The following is an 18,620-nucleotide window of genomic DNA, read 5'->3' on the forward strand; positions in this document are numbered from 1 at the left end:
CTTATACAAAGAACTTAATGTAGCAAAAACTGAAATGAGGTGTGTCGATTTTGAAATATCACTTGAGATTATATATATACTGCAAATCATTTTGGTTTCATATTTTGAGTGGATTCAAAATTTGCAGAATTTTTAGTCAGACACAATGTTCTATATTATTAATATAGAGTGTTTCAATCAGGGAAAAGAGAAAGAATTCAATAAATTTAGTATAGCCAAAAGAAGAGAGAAGAAAAAAAACCTAAATAGATATTACAGGAAAGTGGAGAACAAGACTGAGAGTTATTTCAAAGATGAAATTTTTCTGTAATGAAGTATCCTTGGGAAAAATGTACTTATGTCTTAATGTCTGTCCCCCCCCCCCCATAAGTTTCCTGAACAACATGGGATCCACAAATCAAACAGATACAATAGAATTCCTGCTCTTGGGCCTTTCAGATGATCCAGAACTGCAACCCATCCTCTTTGGACTGTTCCTGTTTATGTACTTGGTTACATTTCTTGGGAACCTACTAATTATCCTGACCATCAGTTCGGATTCCCATCTCCACACGCCGATGTACTTTTTGCTCTCCAACCTATCCTTGGCTGACATCTGTATAAGCTCAACTACAGTCCCAAAGATGCTCTTGAACATCCAAGCACAGGACCAGAGAATATCATACACAGGCTGTCTCACTCAAGCTTGCTTTGTCTTGGTTTTTGCTGGATTAGAAAATTGTTTGCTTGCAGCAATGGCCTATGACCGCTATGTGGCCATCTGTCACCCTCTGAGGTACACAGTCATCATGAATTCACACTTCTGTACTCTACTCATTCTGGTTTCCCTGATCATTAGTGTTGTGAATGCACTATTGCTCAGTCTCATGGTGCTGCGGCTGACTTTCTGCACAGACTTGGAAATCCCCCACTTCTTCTGTGAACTTGCTCAGATCATAAAGCTTGCCTGCTCTGACACACTTATCAATAAGATCTTGATTTATACAGCAGCTCTCCTATTTGGTGGTATTCCTTTCTTTGGAATTTTTCTGTCTTATGTTGAAATTGTCTCCTCTGTTTTGAAAATACCATCAGGGCAGGGACGGTACAAAGCCTTTTCCACCTGTGGGTCTCACCTGTCAGTAGTGTCCTTGTTTTACGGAACAGGTTTAGGAGTGTACATCAGCTCTGCAGTTACAGAATCTCCCAGGAACTCGGCAGTTGCTTCAGTGATGTATTCCACAGTCACTCAGATGCTGAACCCCTTTATCTACAGCCTGAGGAACAGGGACATGAAGGAAGCCTTGAGAAAACTCACTGTTAGGATGGCTTCCCTTATGTGATACATCATTCTCAGGGTAAATGAATGGCTGGGCAATATTCAGGTGATGGACACATACATGATTCTGAGACAGAAACTGAGAATATTTCTTTCACTCAAAGAATAATTAAATTTTCTTTGAGTCTACTAAACGACAAAAATCTATTGTTGTGCCTATATCAATATGTCCATATCTTTATCTGTATGACATGAACTATTTGAAAAACTGCTATATCCTAACTATTTCCCATAAGTATAGTTTCACAGGAATAGCATATTCTAGATTATCTTTGTGGACTTATATCCTATTGATGTTTTACAATAAAAGATTCAGAGATAAGCGGATAGAGGACAAAAAGACCCAATTCAATTATACATACTGAAATTTCAATATTGCAGTTAGTAGTTTATCAGTATGAGTCTATGATTTTGCTCCATGTATCTGTCATATTAATAGAACATGTTTCATTTTATAAACCTATACAATCTTTGTGAACTCTTTCTCATTAAAATTTAAATTTCAAAAATAATTGTTTATCATGATCAATGATATTCCCATATCTCGATAAAGATACATTTGTGCCATTAGGTTTAGCAGATATATAGCTATGTACATATATTTTATGTATATATATATATGGCATTTTTGTATTCATATATATGCATAAGTACATATATATGTAATGTTAAAAGTATATAGCTATCCTGATGTTGATTAAAATTTTAATATTATCATTTTGCTTGTTAAACAGAGCTGAGTGTGTTTTCTCTTTCATTTTTACTAGAAACTCATCTATTTTATTTGATGTAAAATTATTGTCAAACTAGATATATTTCCTGATTTGGATAGCTCCATAAATTGTGTTCCTATATTCATATCATCAAATAAACATTAATTTAATTTAACATTAAATTAGTTAAAGAGACTTAATTAATTTACATTTGTTATTATAATATAGAGATATTTTTCTATGTTAAGCACATAAAATTTTCTTCTTTGGTGAAATTACATATAGATAATTTGTATAATGAGCCTCATAGTATATTTATCTATGATTTTAGAATTTTGTATAGATACACAATTAAATAACTTACTTATTAATATATTAGAAATTAATATATTTCAGTCATCAAAATTCACCAAGTTTCTTCTATTTATCAAATTCATCAGAAAATTTTTCTGTGTGTCTTGTTTTGCATGTACCCCATTGTAGGCAGAAGAAGCACAGATGTGTTACTTTTAAGCATGCTTTAGTTCATTAGTGTTAAACATTCACCCCAGTTGGTGGTGTTGTTAAAATCCTATTTCCTTGGATCTAAGTATTTGTAGAGTTTTATCTTATTTATGAAGTATGTGATAGGGTATTGTATGTTATTTACCAAATCTTGTTCTATACATATAATTATAAAAATGCAGATTTTAATTTAACATTATTAACAGTAATAATGTTACCAGAAAATGTGAGAATAAAATAATAATAGTAATACCTGCACATATTTCTTAATGGGCAATGACAATTCTTCAGATATGGAAGGAAACGATGTTGTTAGTATGTGATTAAAAATAATATATATGTTATGTGCACATAATGTCTTTTGTGAGAGACTTTTCCTTGATAGATGCAACACACACACACACACACACACACACACACACACACACACACACACACACACACATGCATGCACATATATACTCAACCAGAGAGGGGAGACCAAATTTATTATTGAAATAACTTTGTGATGAGTGAGTTTCTATTGTGTTCACTAACTGTAGTATGGTTGAGGAGTTACTTATAGGCGCAAGCAGCTTATACTTGTACTCAAAAGTACTGCAACACTAAAAGGTCCAGTCCAGCACAGGTGAAGACTCATGAAAGACATAACCCCAAGGTTACTGTATGGTTTGCAGGAAGCTCCATATCCTGAAAATAGGGTGGTCATGGTCTAGTTCTTCAGCAACTGTTTTCTCCTTCAACAACCCTGGGGAGAATATTCTAAATCTTGCAAATACGAGGATTCCCAGACATGGGAAGTTTGTTTCCTTACATGGTCTCAATAGTCTCCTCATTACACATGGAGGAAAAGTTTCAATGTAGAGGAAACTACAGTACAACACAAAAGAATATCACTTACTATCATCTGAGAAACATGAATACAACAGCAAGAACTTGTGGTTAAGTGAAACAAGTCAGACATAGAGAAGTAGTGGATCTGCTTTCTCATAGTAACATTTTAAAGTGACCTGAATACAGAAAGGGGAATAATCTCCTTGGAGTTAATCAAATAAGCCTTCCATTTAGCCTACTAAGAAACTGAATTTTAATATTCACAGAGTTCTCTACCTACTTCAGCAAGAGTGGAATCATATTTTTCCCTTTTACCTAGGGTGACTTCACCTCCTAAAATTTGTTGTTTCCTAAACCACTGGATCTACTTTGTTTCTTATGATCTTATATAAATTTTTATTGAAGCATATGGCCTATTCCTTAACACTCTCTTTGAAGTATTTTCCTCATCTCTGTAAACCAGCCCCTGGAAATCTCTATGCTCCAGATTGAATTCTAATACCCTCCAAGTCCTCCAAGGGCCTCTCCACCTCCCAAACATTGAACTTCACATTCTTTCTCTATCTTTCTCTCAAAAGAAGACACAAAAAGGTCAAAACAACTAAAAATAAAAAATAAAATAAAAATATCAAACAAAAAAACATGGAGTTAATTTTGTTTTGACCAACAAACAGTTCCTGGGAATATTCTGGATCCTGGTTGATGTAGCCAGTAACATACTTACTCACTCTGGTGATTCACTGAGTTATCATACAACAGCTTTTCTATGCAAAGCTAATGATGAAAAGCAACCGTGTTTCCCCAATGTCTCAAGTGTTCAATCTTTAAGTGATGATTAAGCCACAGGGAGTGGCTCTCTTGTTCCTCTGCAAGGTCTAAACAGAATCCTTTCAGTTTTGAAGTTACAAATTTAAGGAATAGGCTCAAAAGCACAGACCCAGACCTATATCAGGAGTCAACATATTTTAACTTTAATAATGAACTTCCAATCAACAGAATGAAGAGCCAATAAATGTTTGCCACACATTACCTTATATGTGGTATTGTGTTAAAACTGCACTGAATAGACTAGTGCTTCTGGTGTAGGATATTTATTTCTACGTATTTAAATTTTTGAAAGGGAATTCACATTATTTTTCATTCATTGAAAATTACAAACATGTATACAATGCATCATTTTCATAAATTCATTCTGTTATTTCCTAGTGTAGGGTCATTAACTGAGACATGGACAACTTAACCAGTAGCTCCCCACAAAGAAAACTGACTCTCTTCTTCAAGCAGCCAACAGCTCTTCAGCTAGACAGTGGGACTTTTGAAGTTATTCCTATGTAAAAATGCTTCCCTTATTTCCTTCAAACCACTGGCTCATTCATTACATTCTAAAACATGTCCAGATATAGTTACAAGTACTAGTCAATTTGGAAATTCTAAACTCAGCTTAGTAATTCCTGTGGCAATAATTTAATACCATAATTGAAGACAAATAAACATAGGGTAATTTTGATGATTAGCTTTTCATCAGCTTCATATAAGCTCCAGCGAACTTGGGAGAGAGAACTTCAACTGAGAAAATACTTCCACCATCTTGACATTTATGCATCTTTGGAAATTTTCTTTATCAATGTTTGATATTGGAGGGCCCAGCCTACTGTGGGCTTTAATGCCTTTGAGGAGATGATGTGGGCTGTATGACAAAGCAGGCTGAGCATGTCATAGAGATTAAGAAAATCAGAAGCATTCATCCATCATCCTTGCTTAGCTCCTCAGCTCCTTCCTCCAGATTCCTGCCTTAAATCTCTTCCCTAACTTTCTACCATAATAAATTATGACCTGTAAGGTGAAATAGACCATTTCCTGTTTAGGTTAATTTGGATCATTATGTATATCACAATATATAAAATAAATCCTCAGACTAGCTTACCTCAGCTTCTCCTTTATAGATTTTCTGAAAACAAATCTATCCTGTAGTCAAGAAATTTCAATATATTATATTCATCCATTACTTAAATAATACAGTTTTATTTTTGCTATTGTCTTTAAGCAACTAATCCTTTCCACAGCATGTAACAGATGTCTTTTTTATTATCATGAATGAGTGTGTGTGTGTGGTGCTGGAGGTGAAGTATGCACATGCAACAGCACTCATGTGGAGGTCAAAGGAAAATTTTAGAGATAATTTCTCCCTTCTGCCTTTATTTAGGTTCTGGGTCTGACTGTCTATCCACTGGGTTTGTTTGGGAGGAGCATTATGTACCAAGGAATCTTGCTGGTGCAATTATAGACATAAACTCACATAATATTGTAAATTTATCTTAATCATGAAATATGATTGAGTCAATTTTGTGATATGAAGATTTTCTACGTTTGGAGACCAACTTATTTTTTGAATACTTCATCTATATAATTTCATGTGTTTTTACTTAATAGAAGTTTCTAAAAGAGATACAGCAACCCTATCTTACTCATATTTGTACTAAATTATGTTGAATAAGATATTCAAATACCACATTGATTATTATTATTTAACTGCTCATATTGGCACACCTAGAATGAGATAAAGAGTAATTATGCAAAAGGAATGAATTCATGATCAATATAAATACTTGAAACATTAATGTATTAAAATATATAAAATACTTAAATATAGAAAGCCAAACTATACCCCTGAGTGAAAAGAAACTTGATCTATTGCAGTGGTTCTCTGCCTGTGGGTTGTGGACCTTTTGGGGGTTAAATGACCTTTTCACAGGGGTCATCTAAGATAATCAGAAAACACAGATATTTATATTATTACTCATAAGCAGAGAAAAATTACATTCATGAAGTAGCAAGAAAAAATAATTTTGTAATAGGTGGTCAGCACAATATGAGGAACTGTATAAAAGGGTCACCACATTAGGAAGATTGAGGACCACTATTGCCCCAGACCTAGGTGTTTTAAGGCATGATCTGACCAGAAAACCCTATTATAGCTGTCAGCTGACCAAAAGTTAGGTTTGCAGATATATACCCATAGCTTTGAGAAGCTTTTAAATGTACTACTGGGCATTTGAACTCATGTTTTCAGGCCTGCACAAAAAGTAATATGACCCATCAAGCACTTTCCTCATCATCTTGTTTCCACCTAGGCACCATATTTATGAAATGTAATATTGTTTTGCTTTAAAGAAAATTACTTTACTATTTAAAAAATAGATGAAATGGGAAAAATAAAATTCAAATATGGGATATTATATCCATCAAATCAGTTACTCAAATCTTAATATGTCTACTGTGAGAATGAGGAAATAAACATATAACTCATCATAATGATGCTAAAATTTTTCATAACCCCTAAAATCTATTATTAAAGATTATATATATTCATATATATAGTGGGGGGTACATGCATGTGGGGTGTGTGTGTGTGTGTGTGTGTGTGTTTAATCTGAATTACCCTACACAGAGATAGTAGTCATCTTAAACACCATGTATTTCCTAATAAGAGTCAGTCTGACTGACAGGTAGGGCAGAGGCAGCTGGTCTGTCCAGCTGGTCTGTCCCTGGGGCTGAGCAGGATGATGAGTGTTGATGGCCCAGACACCCCCACCCCCCACTCCTCGCCAACCCCCCAACCCCCATCCACTGGAGAGAAGCACACTGGGCTGGGAGTCTTATCAAACCAGGAACTAGCTTTATTGCATCAGGAGTTAACTTATACAGGTTGGGGTGATATGGGGGGGTGATGGGGTGAGGATAGTGGGCCAATGAAATGATGCCATCTCAGCAGTTACTAAGCAGAGGCAATTCTAGGTTGAGTAGTGCTGAGTCACTTGTATGTGAAAGTCATGTCCGAGGACAGGTCCTCAAGCAAGGCTGGGGAAGTTACACTGGGCCTGACACCCGGGCCTTATGGGGCCCAACAAAAAAGAAGACAAGGACCACTGTTAATACATTCCTAGATTTTTGGAGGACAGAGGAGTTCCGGTTCTATCTCCATAATAATAATCTACTGATATTGTTCTTGGTGGCTGCCGGCCCAGGTGGGACACAGAAAAACCAGGCAACTCTTCTGATATTTGACTAAATGTGCGTAAAGTAAAACTGCCCTAAAATTCATATATGTATATCTTAAGAGGTTTTTTGGCTCTTATATATCATCAGTGATGACTCTTGTTAAGTGGATGGCAGTAGGCAACAAAACTCAGAACTGTCTACAGTACAGAGGATAATTGTTTCTGAAGAGATTATCATTAACATAATATTTATATGACAGTCTTTTTCCCTAAGGCCCTACAAAAGAAAAGAAAAGAAGCAAAAAAATCGTAAGTAGAAATTAGGGAGGAACAGAGCAAGACAGTGTCTTCCAGAAATGACAGGACCAGTTTACTTATAGCAGCTTTGTTTGCATTTGCAACACTGGAACGAGAGCAAGCCACTCAGTGTTTCAATATGGACAGAGAAGTGGTTCATGAGCCCTCAGCACTTCCTGAAGATCTATTGATACTTGATAACTATTAGGGAAAAAAAGAGTCAAAGAATCCCACCAGATAAATGTGAGTGTGGAGCATGTTAAATTCATGTAAATGTAAATAGATGGTAGTAAGTTGATGTGTTACAAGGTTTTGCAGTGTAACTGATTGAAGCATCAAATACATTATTTTTAATATACAACTAATCTATTGTTTGAGATTTATTATATGAATATAATTTATGTTTTATCACACTGAGTTCATCACTATGTTCTCATCTCCTACCCCTTGTGGATTAATTCACATTTCCCTTTCTGGACATCCTGTCTTATTGTTTTTTATAACCCATTAAGTCCAGTTGGTGTTACATGGGTGTTCTGAGAATCCAGAGAATCAAATCAACCAATGAGAGCCAAGACTCTGAAAAAAACTTTTCTCTTTCCCAATAACTGTCAACTTTCTATTGTTTCTCAGCTAGGAATGGGGCTTATGAGCATATAAATGCTGGAGTTTGGTAGGCTTCATATTGTGGAGGTCATGTACAGGCTGATGAAAGTTTATCAGTGTGGCAGTTCTATAATGCCCCAAGGGCATTATGTCACACCAAGTCTTTACAGACTTCTAGATATTACAATCATCCACTGTTTTCCATGATCTTTCTTGAGCCTTAGTGAGAGAGGATGTATTATAAATGTTCCATATATGGCTGAGAACTCCACAGAGAATTGTTCTCTCCACTTTGATGAATTGTGAGTCTCTGTATTATCTACTATCAATTTCACAAGGAGCTTCTGTGTTAAGGAATGAGAGATGCAAAAATATGCGGGTAACATATATGTGTACTTAACAAGGCATTTTGAAACAATATCAACATAGCAAAGTAATAGCAGTAACTTCACCCCTTGATCTCCACAACCTACAATATCCATTGCCACAAGTGCTTAGCTATAGTTACAATTTTATGACAGGAGTTCACTGTAGTGGAACAAACATTAAATACAAAATCTTGTTGTATCCTTTAGCTTTCCAAATATCAATAAAATGATTATATTATGAATAACTTTGTATAATACTTCATAAAAAGAAAAGGAATGTAAGTCTACCCTCTGTAGCCAAATTACATCATGCTCTACCCTTATTCACAGGAAACCAATGAATACCACCACCTCAATTCCGTTCTTGTTACAGATCATTGTTTCACTTGGATTCCATATGCTTCCTCAGAATTTATGTTTTGGTTCTACTTAACCCAGAAAAAATGTCAACCTTATTCAACAATGTATTAGGAACCTCATGTGAATATACTATTTGCACATGAGGCAAATGCTTGGTAATTTTTGCTTTTCTCTCTCTCTCTCTCTCTCTCTCTCTCTCTCTCTCTCTCTCTCTCTCTCTCTCTCTGTGTGTGTGTGTGTGTGTGTGTGTGTGTGTGTGTGTAAGTCAGGGAATAAATTTTGGCAGTGAATTTTCTCCTTTGGCTACATCATTCCATGTGATGAACTGTTTATTCTCCAAAATGGTAGCAGGCACCTTATTCATTGGGGCATATTGAAAACCTTGAATTTTATAGTTTAAACCAGTAACAGTATAATAAAAAAAACATATGCAGAAGATGTTGAATATCAAGTTCCCCATTTCTATCATAAGTGTACATCATTCTTTGATACCTTGTAGAAAATGATAGGACAGCAGTCATTTTCACAGTTTTCAACTTTATATAATAGCCTTATTCCTTATTTTTCAAATATGTTGAATTTGATTAAAAATTCTGAGATTTTTGAAAGCACTATAGTTAAGGATAGAATTGTTATAGATAGAAAAACCACTTTCAACTTATATTCCTGTTACTTTCCAATACAACTTTGATTAGAAGATCATGCTGTGTTTATTGTATACTGTCTATGAAGACTTGAAAAGGAGTTTGGACTTGGTCACCTGGATTGTGCTATCTCTCTCATCTAACTGCTCTACAATAATGATGTCAAGACAGTGTACTGGCCAGTTTTAAATCCCAATCTTTCACAAACTAGACCCTTCTGGGGAAAAAAACCTCTATTGAAGAATTGCCTAGAATAGGTTGGACTTTAAACATGTCTTTGCAACATTGTCTTGACTGTTGACTGATGTGGCAATACCAAACCACTGTTTGTGGTAACATTCCCCAGCCTGGAGGTTCTGTGCTATATACATGAAGAAATCTACATGAACATAAATAACATAGAAATCAGGTAGCATAAAATCATAGACTCTCTCTGCTTTTATGCTTGAATATAGCATGACTAGCTGCTTGAGTTACTGCCTCAACTTATTTAAAACTATGTACTGTGTACTGGAGCTGTAAGCCATCCAAGCCTGTTCACTTATACGTTTTTTTGGTCATGACATTTTATCACATAAAGAAAAGTGAATATAAATGGTGCTCCATATTTTGCACAAATGTTAGAACAAAAATACAGCAAAGATATATTATGACAGAGAAATCCACCATATATGTGATGGAAACTGAACAAAGGTCTTCTGAAACAGATAATATGTCTCAACCCCCTGAACCAGTTATCCAGGCAAGAAAATGAATTATTGTAAAATTCTAGGTAAAACAAAACATTTAAAAGCACAACCATGATGCTAAATGCCTGAAACAAATCTCTATCAGATAATCATACACCTATCTCTTGATGCATATTTGTTACTCATAATAATTTTGAAGGATGTATAAAAACATATACAATTATATTTCTAAACACAAATGTCCATAGAAGTTCAAATTTTAATAAGCAAGTTCTATAAATGTTGTGAAAATTCAGAAAATTTAACACTACTCAGCTCAAAAGAACAATGAACTATTGGCAAGTCAAGAAAATGAGTTTGAAAAATTCTATGTAGAATAAAATATTAAACCAAAAAATCTTACAGTTCAACAGAAGATATATTTTGCAGATTATGAATAATCTATAATCAGTTTTGACAAATAATCAGATATAGATAGATCAATAGATTGATGGTTATGCTTATACACATATGGCAAATTGGATAATGTTGTACAGTTGAGATAATGCAACTTATTATGTGAAAATTATGCCTCCACAGTTTTTTAATTACAGAGTGACAATTTGTCAATCTAATATTGATCTTTTGGAATTAAAGTGTGAACATTTTGGACAATTTATAATTTGAATTTTATGTATCTTTCTTTACATATATACAATATGCCATTATCATATTCAACTTCATTTCCACTTGCTTCTCAGATGCCTCCATAATAATCTCCTTTCAGATTAATTTCCTCTTTAAGTTTCCTTACCCTAGTGAATCCAATTAGTACTGACCGTATTTTTATGGTTGTGGTGTCATCCATTAGATCATGGGCAACCTACCAGTAGCCAAACTCTCCACACCAAGTGTGAACTTCTATATCCTCTTTAGCAAGTTATGTTTTGCAGTTAAGCAGTAATTACAGTAAAACTTGATTTCAGCAATTATTCTGAAAATGTAATCTTTATTAGTATGTAATTTATGGCTTTGGGGCATGATTATCAAATAGGAGAAAATTATGAATTCAAATAAGAATGAAGAACAAAAAGCTATTTATAAACCTACTTTATGAAATAATCTCATTAATTTGGAGATATAAAAATGTGTATTTTTCTTAACAGAATGTTTCTTCTTTTACAATAAGATAATTTATAAAGGAATGTGCACTTTTTCTAAATCAACTAAATATAAACATATTTTACTTCAATAATACATTTATGTTCCCTCAAGACATGACAAATATATTTTGTAGATGATAACAAAATATATTTGTTAACTACTGAGTATAAAATACCAATATTAAATCAGTATTACCAAATGCTTCCATAATATTAGCCATAAGCATTTCAAATTTGTCAAGTTATCACAGGTATTTAAATAGATAATATGTTGCTCGAAACTTAGATGGTCTTTTAACAAAAAACCCAGAGTCAGATATCAGGGTTAAAGCTGAAAAATAAGAGAAGCATAAAAGCCAGCTACTAGTTCTTACCTCTATGAAATCCTCAGCCTAAAGAAAGTGAGTTCCTATTTCCTCACACCTTATATACTTTTCTCTGCCCTGCCATATTTCTTGCTGGTATTAAAGGCATGCGTGCTTCCCAAGCAAAGGTATGAGGTCTCAAGTACTGGAATTAAAGGTGTTTGCCACCACTGTCTGGCTCTGTTTCTCTCCTATACTCTTCTTTTGGTTTTTCGACACAGGGTTTCTCTGCGTAGTTTTGGTGCCTTTCCTGGAACTCACTCTGTAGCCCAGGCTGGCCTCAAACTCATAGAGATCCTCCTGACTCTGCCTCCCAAGTGCTGGGACTGAAGGCATGCGGCACCACCACCAAGCAAGGAGTAGCTTCTTAATAGTGTATATATTCTTAATAGTGTATATATTCAGGTGCCCTTTGCTAATACAAAAAGGAATGAAGGAGTAAAATAAAAAGAAGATAACAAAAGTATGTGCTCAAGTTATTTGAAATGGATGTGAGTGCCAGTACTAAAGTCATTCCTCTCTTCTCTCCTAATGATAATCCAAATAATTGTACTTCATTCATGAGTACTGCTCCTCAAAGACTCTGGCTGCCCCATACTCCCACAGCAATTACAAAACTAGACTTATGGAGAGCTGTGGATTGAAGCCCCAAGGGTCACAGGAACAGCATATATTTTGTAATCACACTCAGCAGCCTTACCCAGGTCAGTAGGCTGCATAGACTATTCTGGTCTCAGGAATCTGGCTTTCTTGAAGAAAATTAGATGATTCACTTCCATTGTGTTTCTAAAACATCCAAGTTCCACAGGCTTCAGCCGTTTTCAAGAATGAATTAAAGAATGTTCCTTTGTGTTCATGCTGAGAATATCTGAACTCTCCTTGATTATGCTTTAGTGCTGAGAAAGATCTATATCAATTAGTCTTTTTCAGGAAGTGAAGATATAGAATGATGAATAGAATGGGTCCACTTCCAAAGCATCTGCTACACTGCCCTCAGTCTTCCTTAGTTTTCTTCTACTTTTGCACCACTTATGAGAAGATTTCAATCTGCTAGTGTCTCATGGAGTATAGTTATAGCTTCTATATTTCATATCAGTTTATTTTGGGACCAATTTGAAACATTTTCACAATTCTCAATCATGTTATTAATTTATAATAACAAATACATGAGTATACATTGGTTTTCACTTCCAAACACTTATTCCTCATTTGTTACCAAAGTTTTAACTGGACATACTTTGTATTTATGAATATTCTAAGATCACAAGACGAGAATAAGACCAATAACAAGATGATGCCCAAGTCAGTTTCTCCACTTAAATTTTGTAATGTTTTTTAAATGATAGCCAAAACAATATAAATACCCAAAGAAAAAAGAATACATAGATGCTTCCTGAATTCATCAATGATGATACTTTGCCATCAGAATTGCCAGAGTAAATAGAATAAATAAACATAATATACCTGTGTACTATCCTTCAACTTTCAAAGAGAAGCAAATATTATACTTTAATTTCTCTAAATATACAATTTTAAACTGCTGTAAATATTGCATGAATATACTTAGGTATTTTACATATATATGCACATATATACATGCACAGATTTATTATGAGATATATGCATGTTCTTACTTAAATTCTGCTTCCTATATATCATCATTTATTTATCCTCCCCAGGATACCAGGCATCTGACTTTTTTTTGTTTTCCTTAAACGTACTCATTTGAAGTATATATAATTAGCCTAATAAGGAGATAAGCATCTCAATGTTTGTACCACATTTGCCAAAATGAATAGAAGAATCTAATGAGACCATTTTCTCTGCCCTAATTTTCCCATATATTGGAAACAGGACTATGTACACCCATCACTTTATTGCCAGTGCTTATCCTGATGTTCCCTTAGCTCACATTGTTGATGTTGAATAAGTGTGAGACAGTTGGTACTCTACCTCCATTATTTACCAAACATTGTTCCAGAATGCATGTATGGACTTCTCCTATGAAGAGTTTAGCTTCTAAACACTACAACGCAGAACATATATGGAAATAAAATATATTCTGGAAAACTAACCAAATTTTCATCAAGCTATATTTATTAACAAGTATAACATAATTTTAAAGTTGCAGCAAGTACAAAAGCTACAGAAAACAAAGGATAAACACTCTACCAGAATTGCTTATAATTCTAGGCAGAATAGTTAAATAGAATATTTAAAATAGCCATGAGAGCTACAGTGATGACTCACTGGTAAAGAGTGTAGACTGCTCTTGCAGAGGACCTGAGTTTGAATCCAAGCAACAATGTCAGGCAGCTTACAAAAGGCTCTCACTCCAGTAATAGACTCCTGGTCCCATCAGGAAACTAAACTCATGGCATATACACACACACATGCTAGTTTTAAAAAAGATAATCTATAAAATGTTCAAAGAATTAAAACATGCAGTTTTCAGAGTACTAAGGTTTGTCAAAACACAAATTTATTCAAGGCAAACACTTTTAAGGCTTAAAATAAAATAGAAATTTGAAGAGACAGTCTTGACGGAGTACCATAATATAAGTAACATTTAAGTTTACATACCATAGTAGAACAATGATAGTTAAAATCTATTAATTACATAATACAAAATGAGATTTTGAAACTTCTAAACATAAATTGAATGTTTGAACACTCAAATTGTTCATTTTCCCAAGTAAATTTCTTACAATTAATTTTATATATTTTGAAAATAGAATATAATTATATCACCCCTCTTCTTTTCCCTGCCTCTAGTCCTTTCAAAATGAATCACTACATGTTCTCATTCAAATCTGTAACATCGTCTTTTATAATTGTAGTTGTATATATTGATACATGTCATTTTTATCTGCTAATATATTTACTTTTCAAGATTTGAATATGTATAAATAGTTTATTAATCATTAAATTTAGATTTTTTAATTGGTTCTGATTGTATGATATAAGAAAATATATGAATATGACAAAAATATTTATCAAACAGGTCATGATAGCAATATAAAGATGTAACATACTAATGACCATATATTTAGAGATTTTGTGTAAATGTGGAATATAAAACTATAGCAAAACTAAGACATTCTTACTCACCAAGAATTCTTTCTCTGTGGAACATATGAATAATCCAAGTCCCAAGCAAACAACAGAGAGAATATGATACATTAGCAATGAGCTTCCTTAAGAATTCTTTCAATGTAAATAGACCTATAACCCCTAAGGAAATAGAGGCAGTCATTAAAAATTGCCCAACTAAAAAAAGCCCAGGGCCAGATGTTTTAACACAGAATTCTACAAGAATTTCAAGAAGAGGTAATACCAATACTCCTCAAATTGTTTCCCATGATAGAACAGAAAGAACATTGTCAAACTCTTTTTACAAGGCTAAAGTTACCCTGATACACAAACTACACAATGATGCAACAAAGAAAGAGAATTACAGACCCATCTCTCTCATGAACATTGATGCAAAAATACTCATTAAAATACTGGCAAACTGAATGCAAGAACATATCAGAAAAATCATTCACAGTAGATCAAGTAGGCCTCATCCCAGAGTTGCAGAAATGGTTCAACATGCAAAAATTTGTAAATGTAGTCCACCATATAACTAAATGGAATGAAAAAAAAAAACACATGATCATCTCATTAGATGCTGAAAACATCTTCAAGAAAATCCAACATTCCTTCATGATAAAGGTCTTGGAGAGATAAGGGATACAAGGAACATACCTAAACATAATAAAGGCACTTTACAGCACGTCAACAGCCAAAGTCAAAATAAATGAAGATAAACTCAAAGTGATTCCACAAAAATCAGGAACAAAACAAGACTGTCCATTCTGTCCATATCAATTCAACATAGTACTCAAAGTTCTAACTAAATTGACAAAACAACAAAAAGAGATCAAGGGGATACTGATTGGAAAGGAAGAAGTCAAACTTTCACTATTTGCAGAGGATATGATAGTATACATAAGTGACCCCAAGCACTCTACCAGGGACCTCCTACAGCTGATAAACACCTTCAGTAATGTGGCAGAATATAAAATTAATTCAAAAAAATCAGTAGCCCTCCTATATACAAATGATAAGTGTGCTTAGAGAAAATCAGAGAAACATCACACTTTAAAATAGCCACAAACAACACAAAATTTCTTGTCAAGGGGAGGGGAGTAACTCTACCAAATGAGTGAAAGACCTACATGACAAGAACTTTAAGTCTTTAAAGATAGAAATTGAAGAAGCTATCAGAAAATGGAAAGAGCTTCCATGTTCTTGAATAGGTAGGATCAACACAGTAAAAACGGCATTCTTACCAAAAGCAATTAACAGATTTAAAGCAATCCCCATCAAAATCCCAACACAATTCTTCACAGACCTTGAAATAGCAATACTAAGCTCATATGGTATGAGGGACTGTGGGAGTCCTGCTCCTACCTTTTCCTACCTAGTCTAGGGTTCTTAGGAGGAGAAGAAAGGGATAAGAAAATATCAGATAGAAAGAGAGACCTAGCCGATGAGAAGAAAGACAGAAACATAGGACAGCTTAAGGAGGACCTGGGTCGGTATCCAATGGCCCTTTCCATTTATTCAAAATGTTTTTTATAACATGCCAAGGGGAGAGGCAAAAGACCTCCCCCTTGCAAGATCAAAGCATACCTCACAGCCAAGTGTAGACCCTTCCAAACACCCGATAAACATGCCCGTGGTCAAATAATCCCATTATGCAGCCCTGATGGGTAAAGCAAGCTTAGATTCTCTGACCCTGAGTAATTTGGGCCTCCACAAATTCTCCCTTCTTAATAGTATAAATCTCAAGTGGGAATACAGAGATTAACTCCATGCAGCTCTGAAGTTGTTTTTCCACTAAGAGCTTGCAAATAGCTGGAATAATTATAACAATACTCTTGTTCCTTATGGCTCCTAGGCCTACTAGTAAAGGAATAGAGGGTGATAACTATGGAATGGCCTTTTTGAATGTCTATAACAGTCTTAGCTGCATCAATCCCTTTTTTAAATCCATAAACTCCTAATGCAACCACATCAAATAAGCAAACTCCTGATGCAACTGTACCAGACATAAAGACTCCCTTAGCATCATTAATAATATTAACAGGCTAACATAAATATTACTATATACAATTACAATTCTTACAAACTTACCATTATTGGGCATATACCCAAAATATGCTCAATCATACCAAAAGGTCACTTGCTCAACCATATTTATAGAAGCATTATTCATAATAGCCACAATCTGGAAATGACCTAGATGCCCCTCAACCAAAGAATGGATGAGGAAAATGTGGTACATTTACATAATGGAGCATTACTCAGAGGTAAAAGACAATGACATCATGAAATTTGTAGGCAAATGGATGGAACTAGAAAGAATCACCCTGAGTGGTAACCCAGACCCAAAAAGACAAACACAGCATGTACTCACTCTTAAATGGATATTAGATGCAAAGCAAAGAATAATAAGGCTGCAAGCCACAACCCCAGAGAAGCTAGGCAAAAAGGATTACCCTAAGAGGGACACACATGGAGGGTCTCAGGAAAGGAAAATAGTTAAGATCTACTGGGTAAACTGGGAGGGTGGTAGAAGGAAAGGGATGGTAAATGGAAACAGGAGTGACTGAGATGGTCAAGTGGAGTAAGCGGTGGAGAGGAAGAGCAATGAAAGAAGTATCTTGGGAGAGGGAAACATTATGGGGTTAAGGAGAAACCTGGTGCTAGAGAAATCCACAAAGATCACTGCAGATAAGACTCCTAGCAATAATGGAGAGGGTAAATGAACTTACCTTCCCCTATATTTATATTAGTGACTACCCTAATTGTTAAAATGGAACCTACATCCAGTAGATGCAGTGATCCACAACCAAGCACTGGACTAAGCTCCTAGATTTCAGTTGATGTAAGTTTGTAAGAATTGTAATTGTGTATAGTAATATTTCAGTTAAAGAGTGAGAGGAGGGACCACAGGAGCAAGTAAGGTCAAGATCATGGTGGGGAAAATCACAGAGACAGCTGACCCAAGCCAGTAGGAGCTCATAGACTCTGGTCTCTCAGCTGGGAAACATGAATGGGACTGAACTAGGAGCTCTGAATGTGGGTGACAGTTATGTGGCTAGATCTGTTTGGGGAGCCCCTGACAGAGGGACTAGGACTTATCCAAGGTACATGAAATGGCTTTTTGAAATACACTCCCTAGGGTGGGATGCTTTGCTCAGCCTTGACACAGGGGAAGGGGCTTGATCCTACCTCAACTGAGTGTGCCAGACTTTGCTGAGCCCCAAAGGCAGGCCTTACCCTCTCTGAGGAGTGGGTGAGGGTGATATTTGGTGAGGTGGGTGGGCAGGAGAAGGGGAGGGATGGGGAATTGAGATTGGTATGTAAAATGAAAACAAAAACTTTAAAAAATAAATAAATTTTAAAACACAGTTTTAAATAAAGTCTACACATTTTGTTCAGAAAAGCACATTATATTTTTCTGTAATAGGGAGTTTATATTTTTCTAAAGTACAAAGACCCTTCATTCCATTAGGAACAGCACTAGCATGACAATGACGTCATGGAAATTACTTATTTTCAATCGACTAGTATTTTCCAGTGTGACTTGTAGTAAACTACATTTTGTGAACACTTAAATAATATATAACAAACCACCAGTCCAATATCCCCTGTTATTTGTCAGTTGTGTGTGACTTACTCATAATCTCTATTTTCTATTACAAAATAATCTCTAATTAAAGAAGGAA

General features: G+C 34.9%; 1 protein-coding gene across 1 annotated transcript; it reads left to right on the top strand.

The window, feature by feature from the left end:
- The first annotated feature begins 380 nt into the window (after positions 1 to 380).
- On the top strand, positions 381 to 1,322 carry LOC128103043 (olfactory receptor 7G2-like). The gene has a single exon (XM_052727107.1). The coding sequence runs from the start codon at positions 384 to 386 to the stop codon at positions 1,320 to 1,322; it is 939 nt and encodes a 312-aa protein (XP_052583067.1). The 5' UTR covers positions 381 to 383.
- The last annotated feature ends 17,298 nt before the right edge of the window (positions 1,323 to 18,620 follow it).

The sequence above is a fragment of the Peromyscus californicus genome, unplaced genomic scaffold (assembly GCF_007827085.1).
Source record: "Peromyscus californicus insignis strain IS unplaced genomic scaffold, ASM782708v3 Scaffold_11__1_contigs__length_118956290, whole genome shotgun sequence".
Taxonomy (NCBI): Eukaryota; Metazoa; Chordata; class Mammalia; order Rodentia; family Cricetidae; genus Peromyscus; species Peromyscus californicus.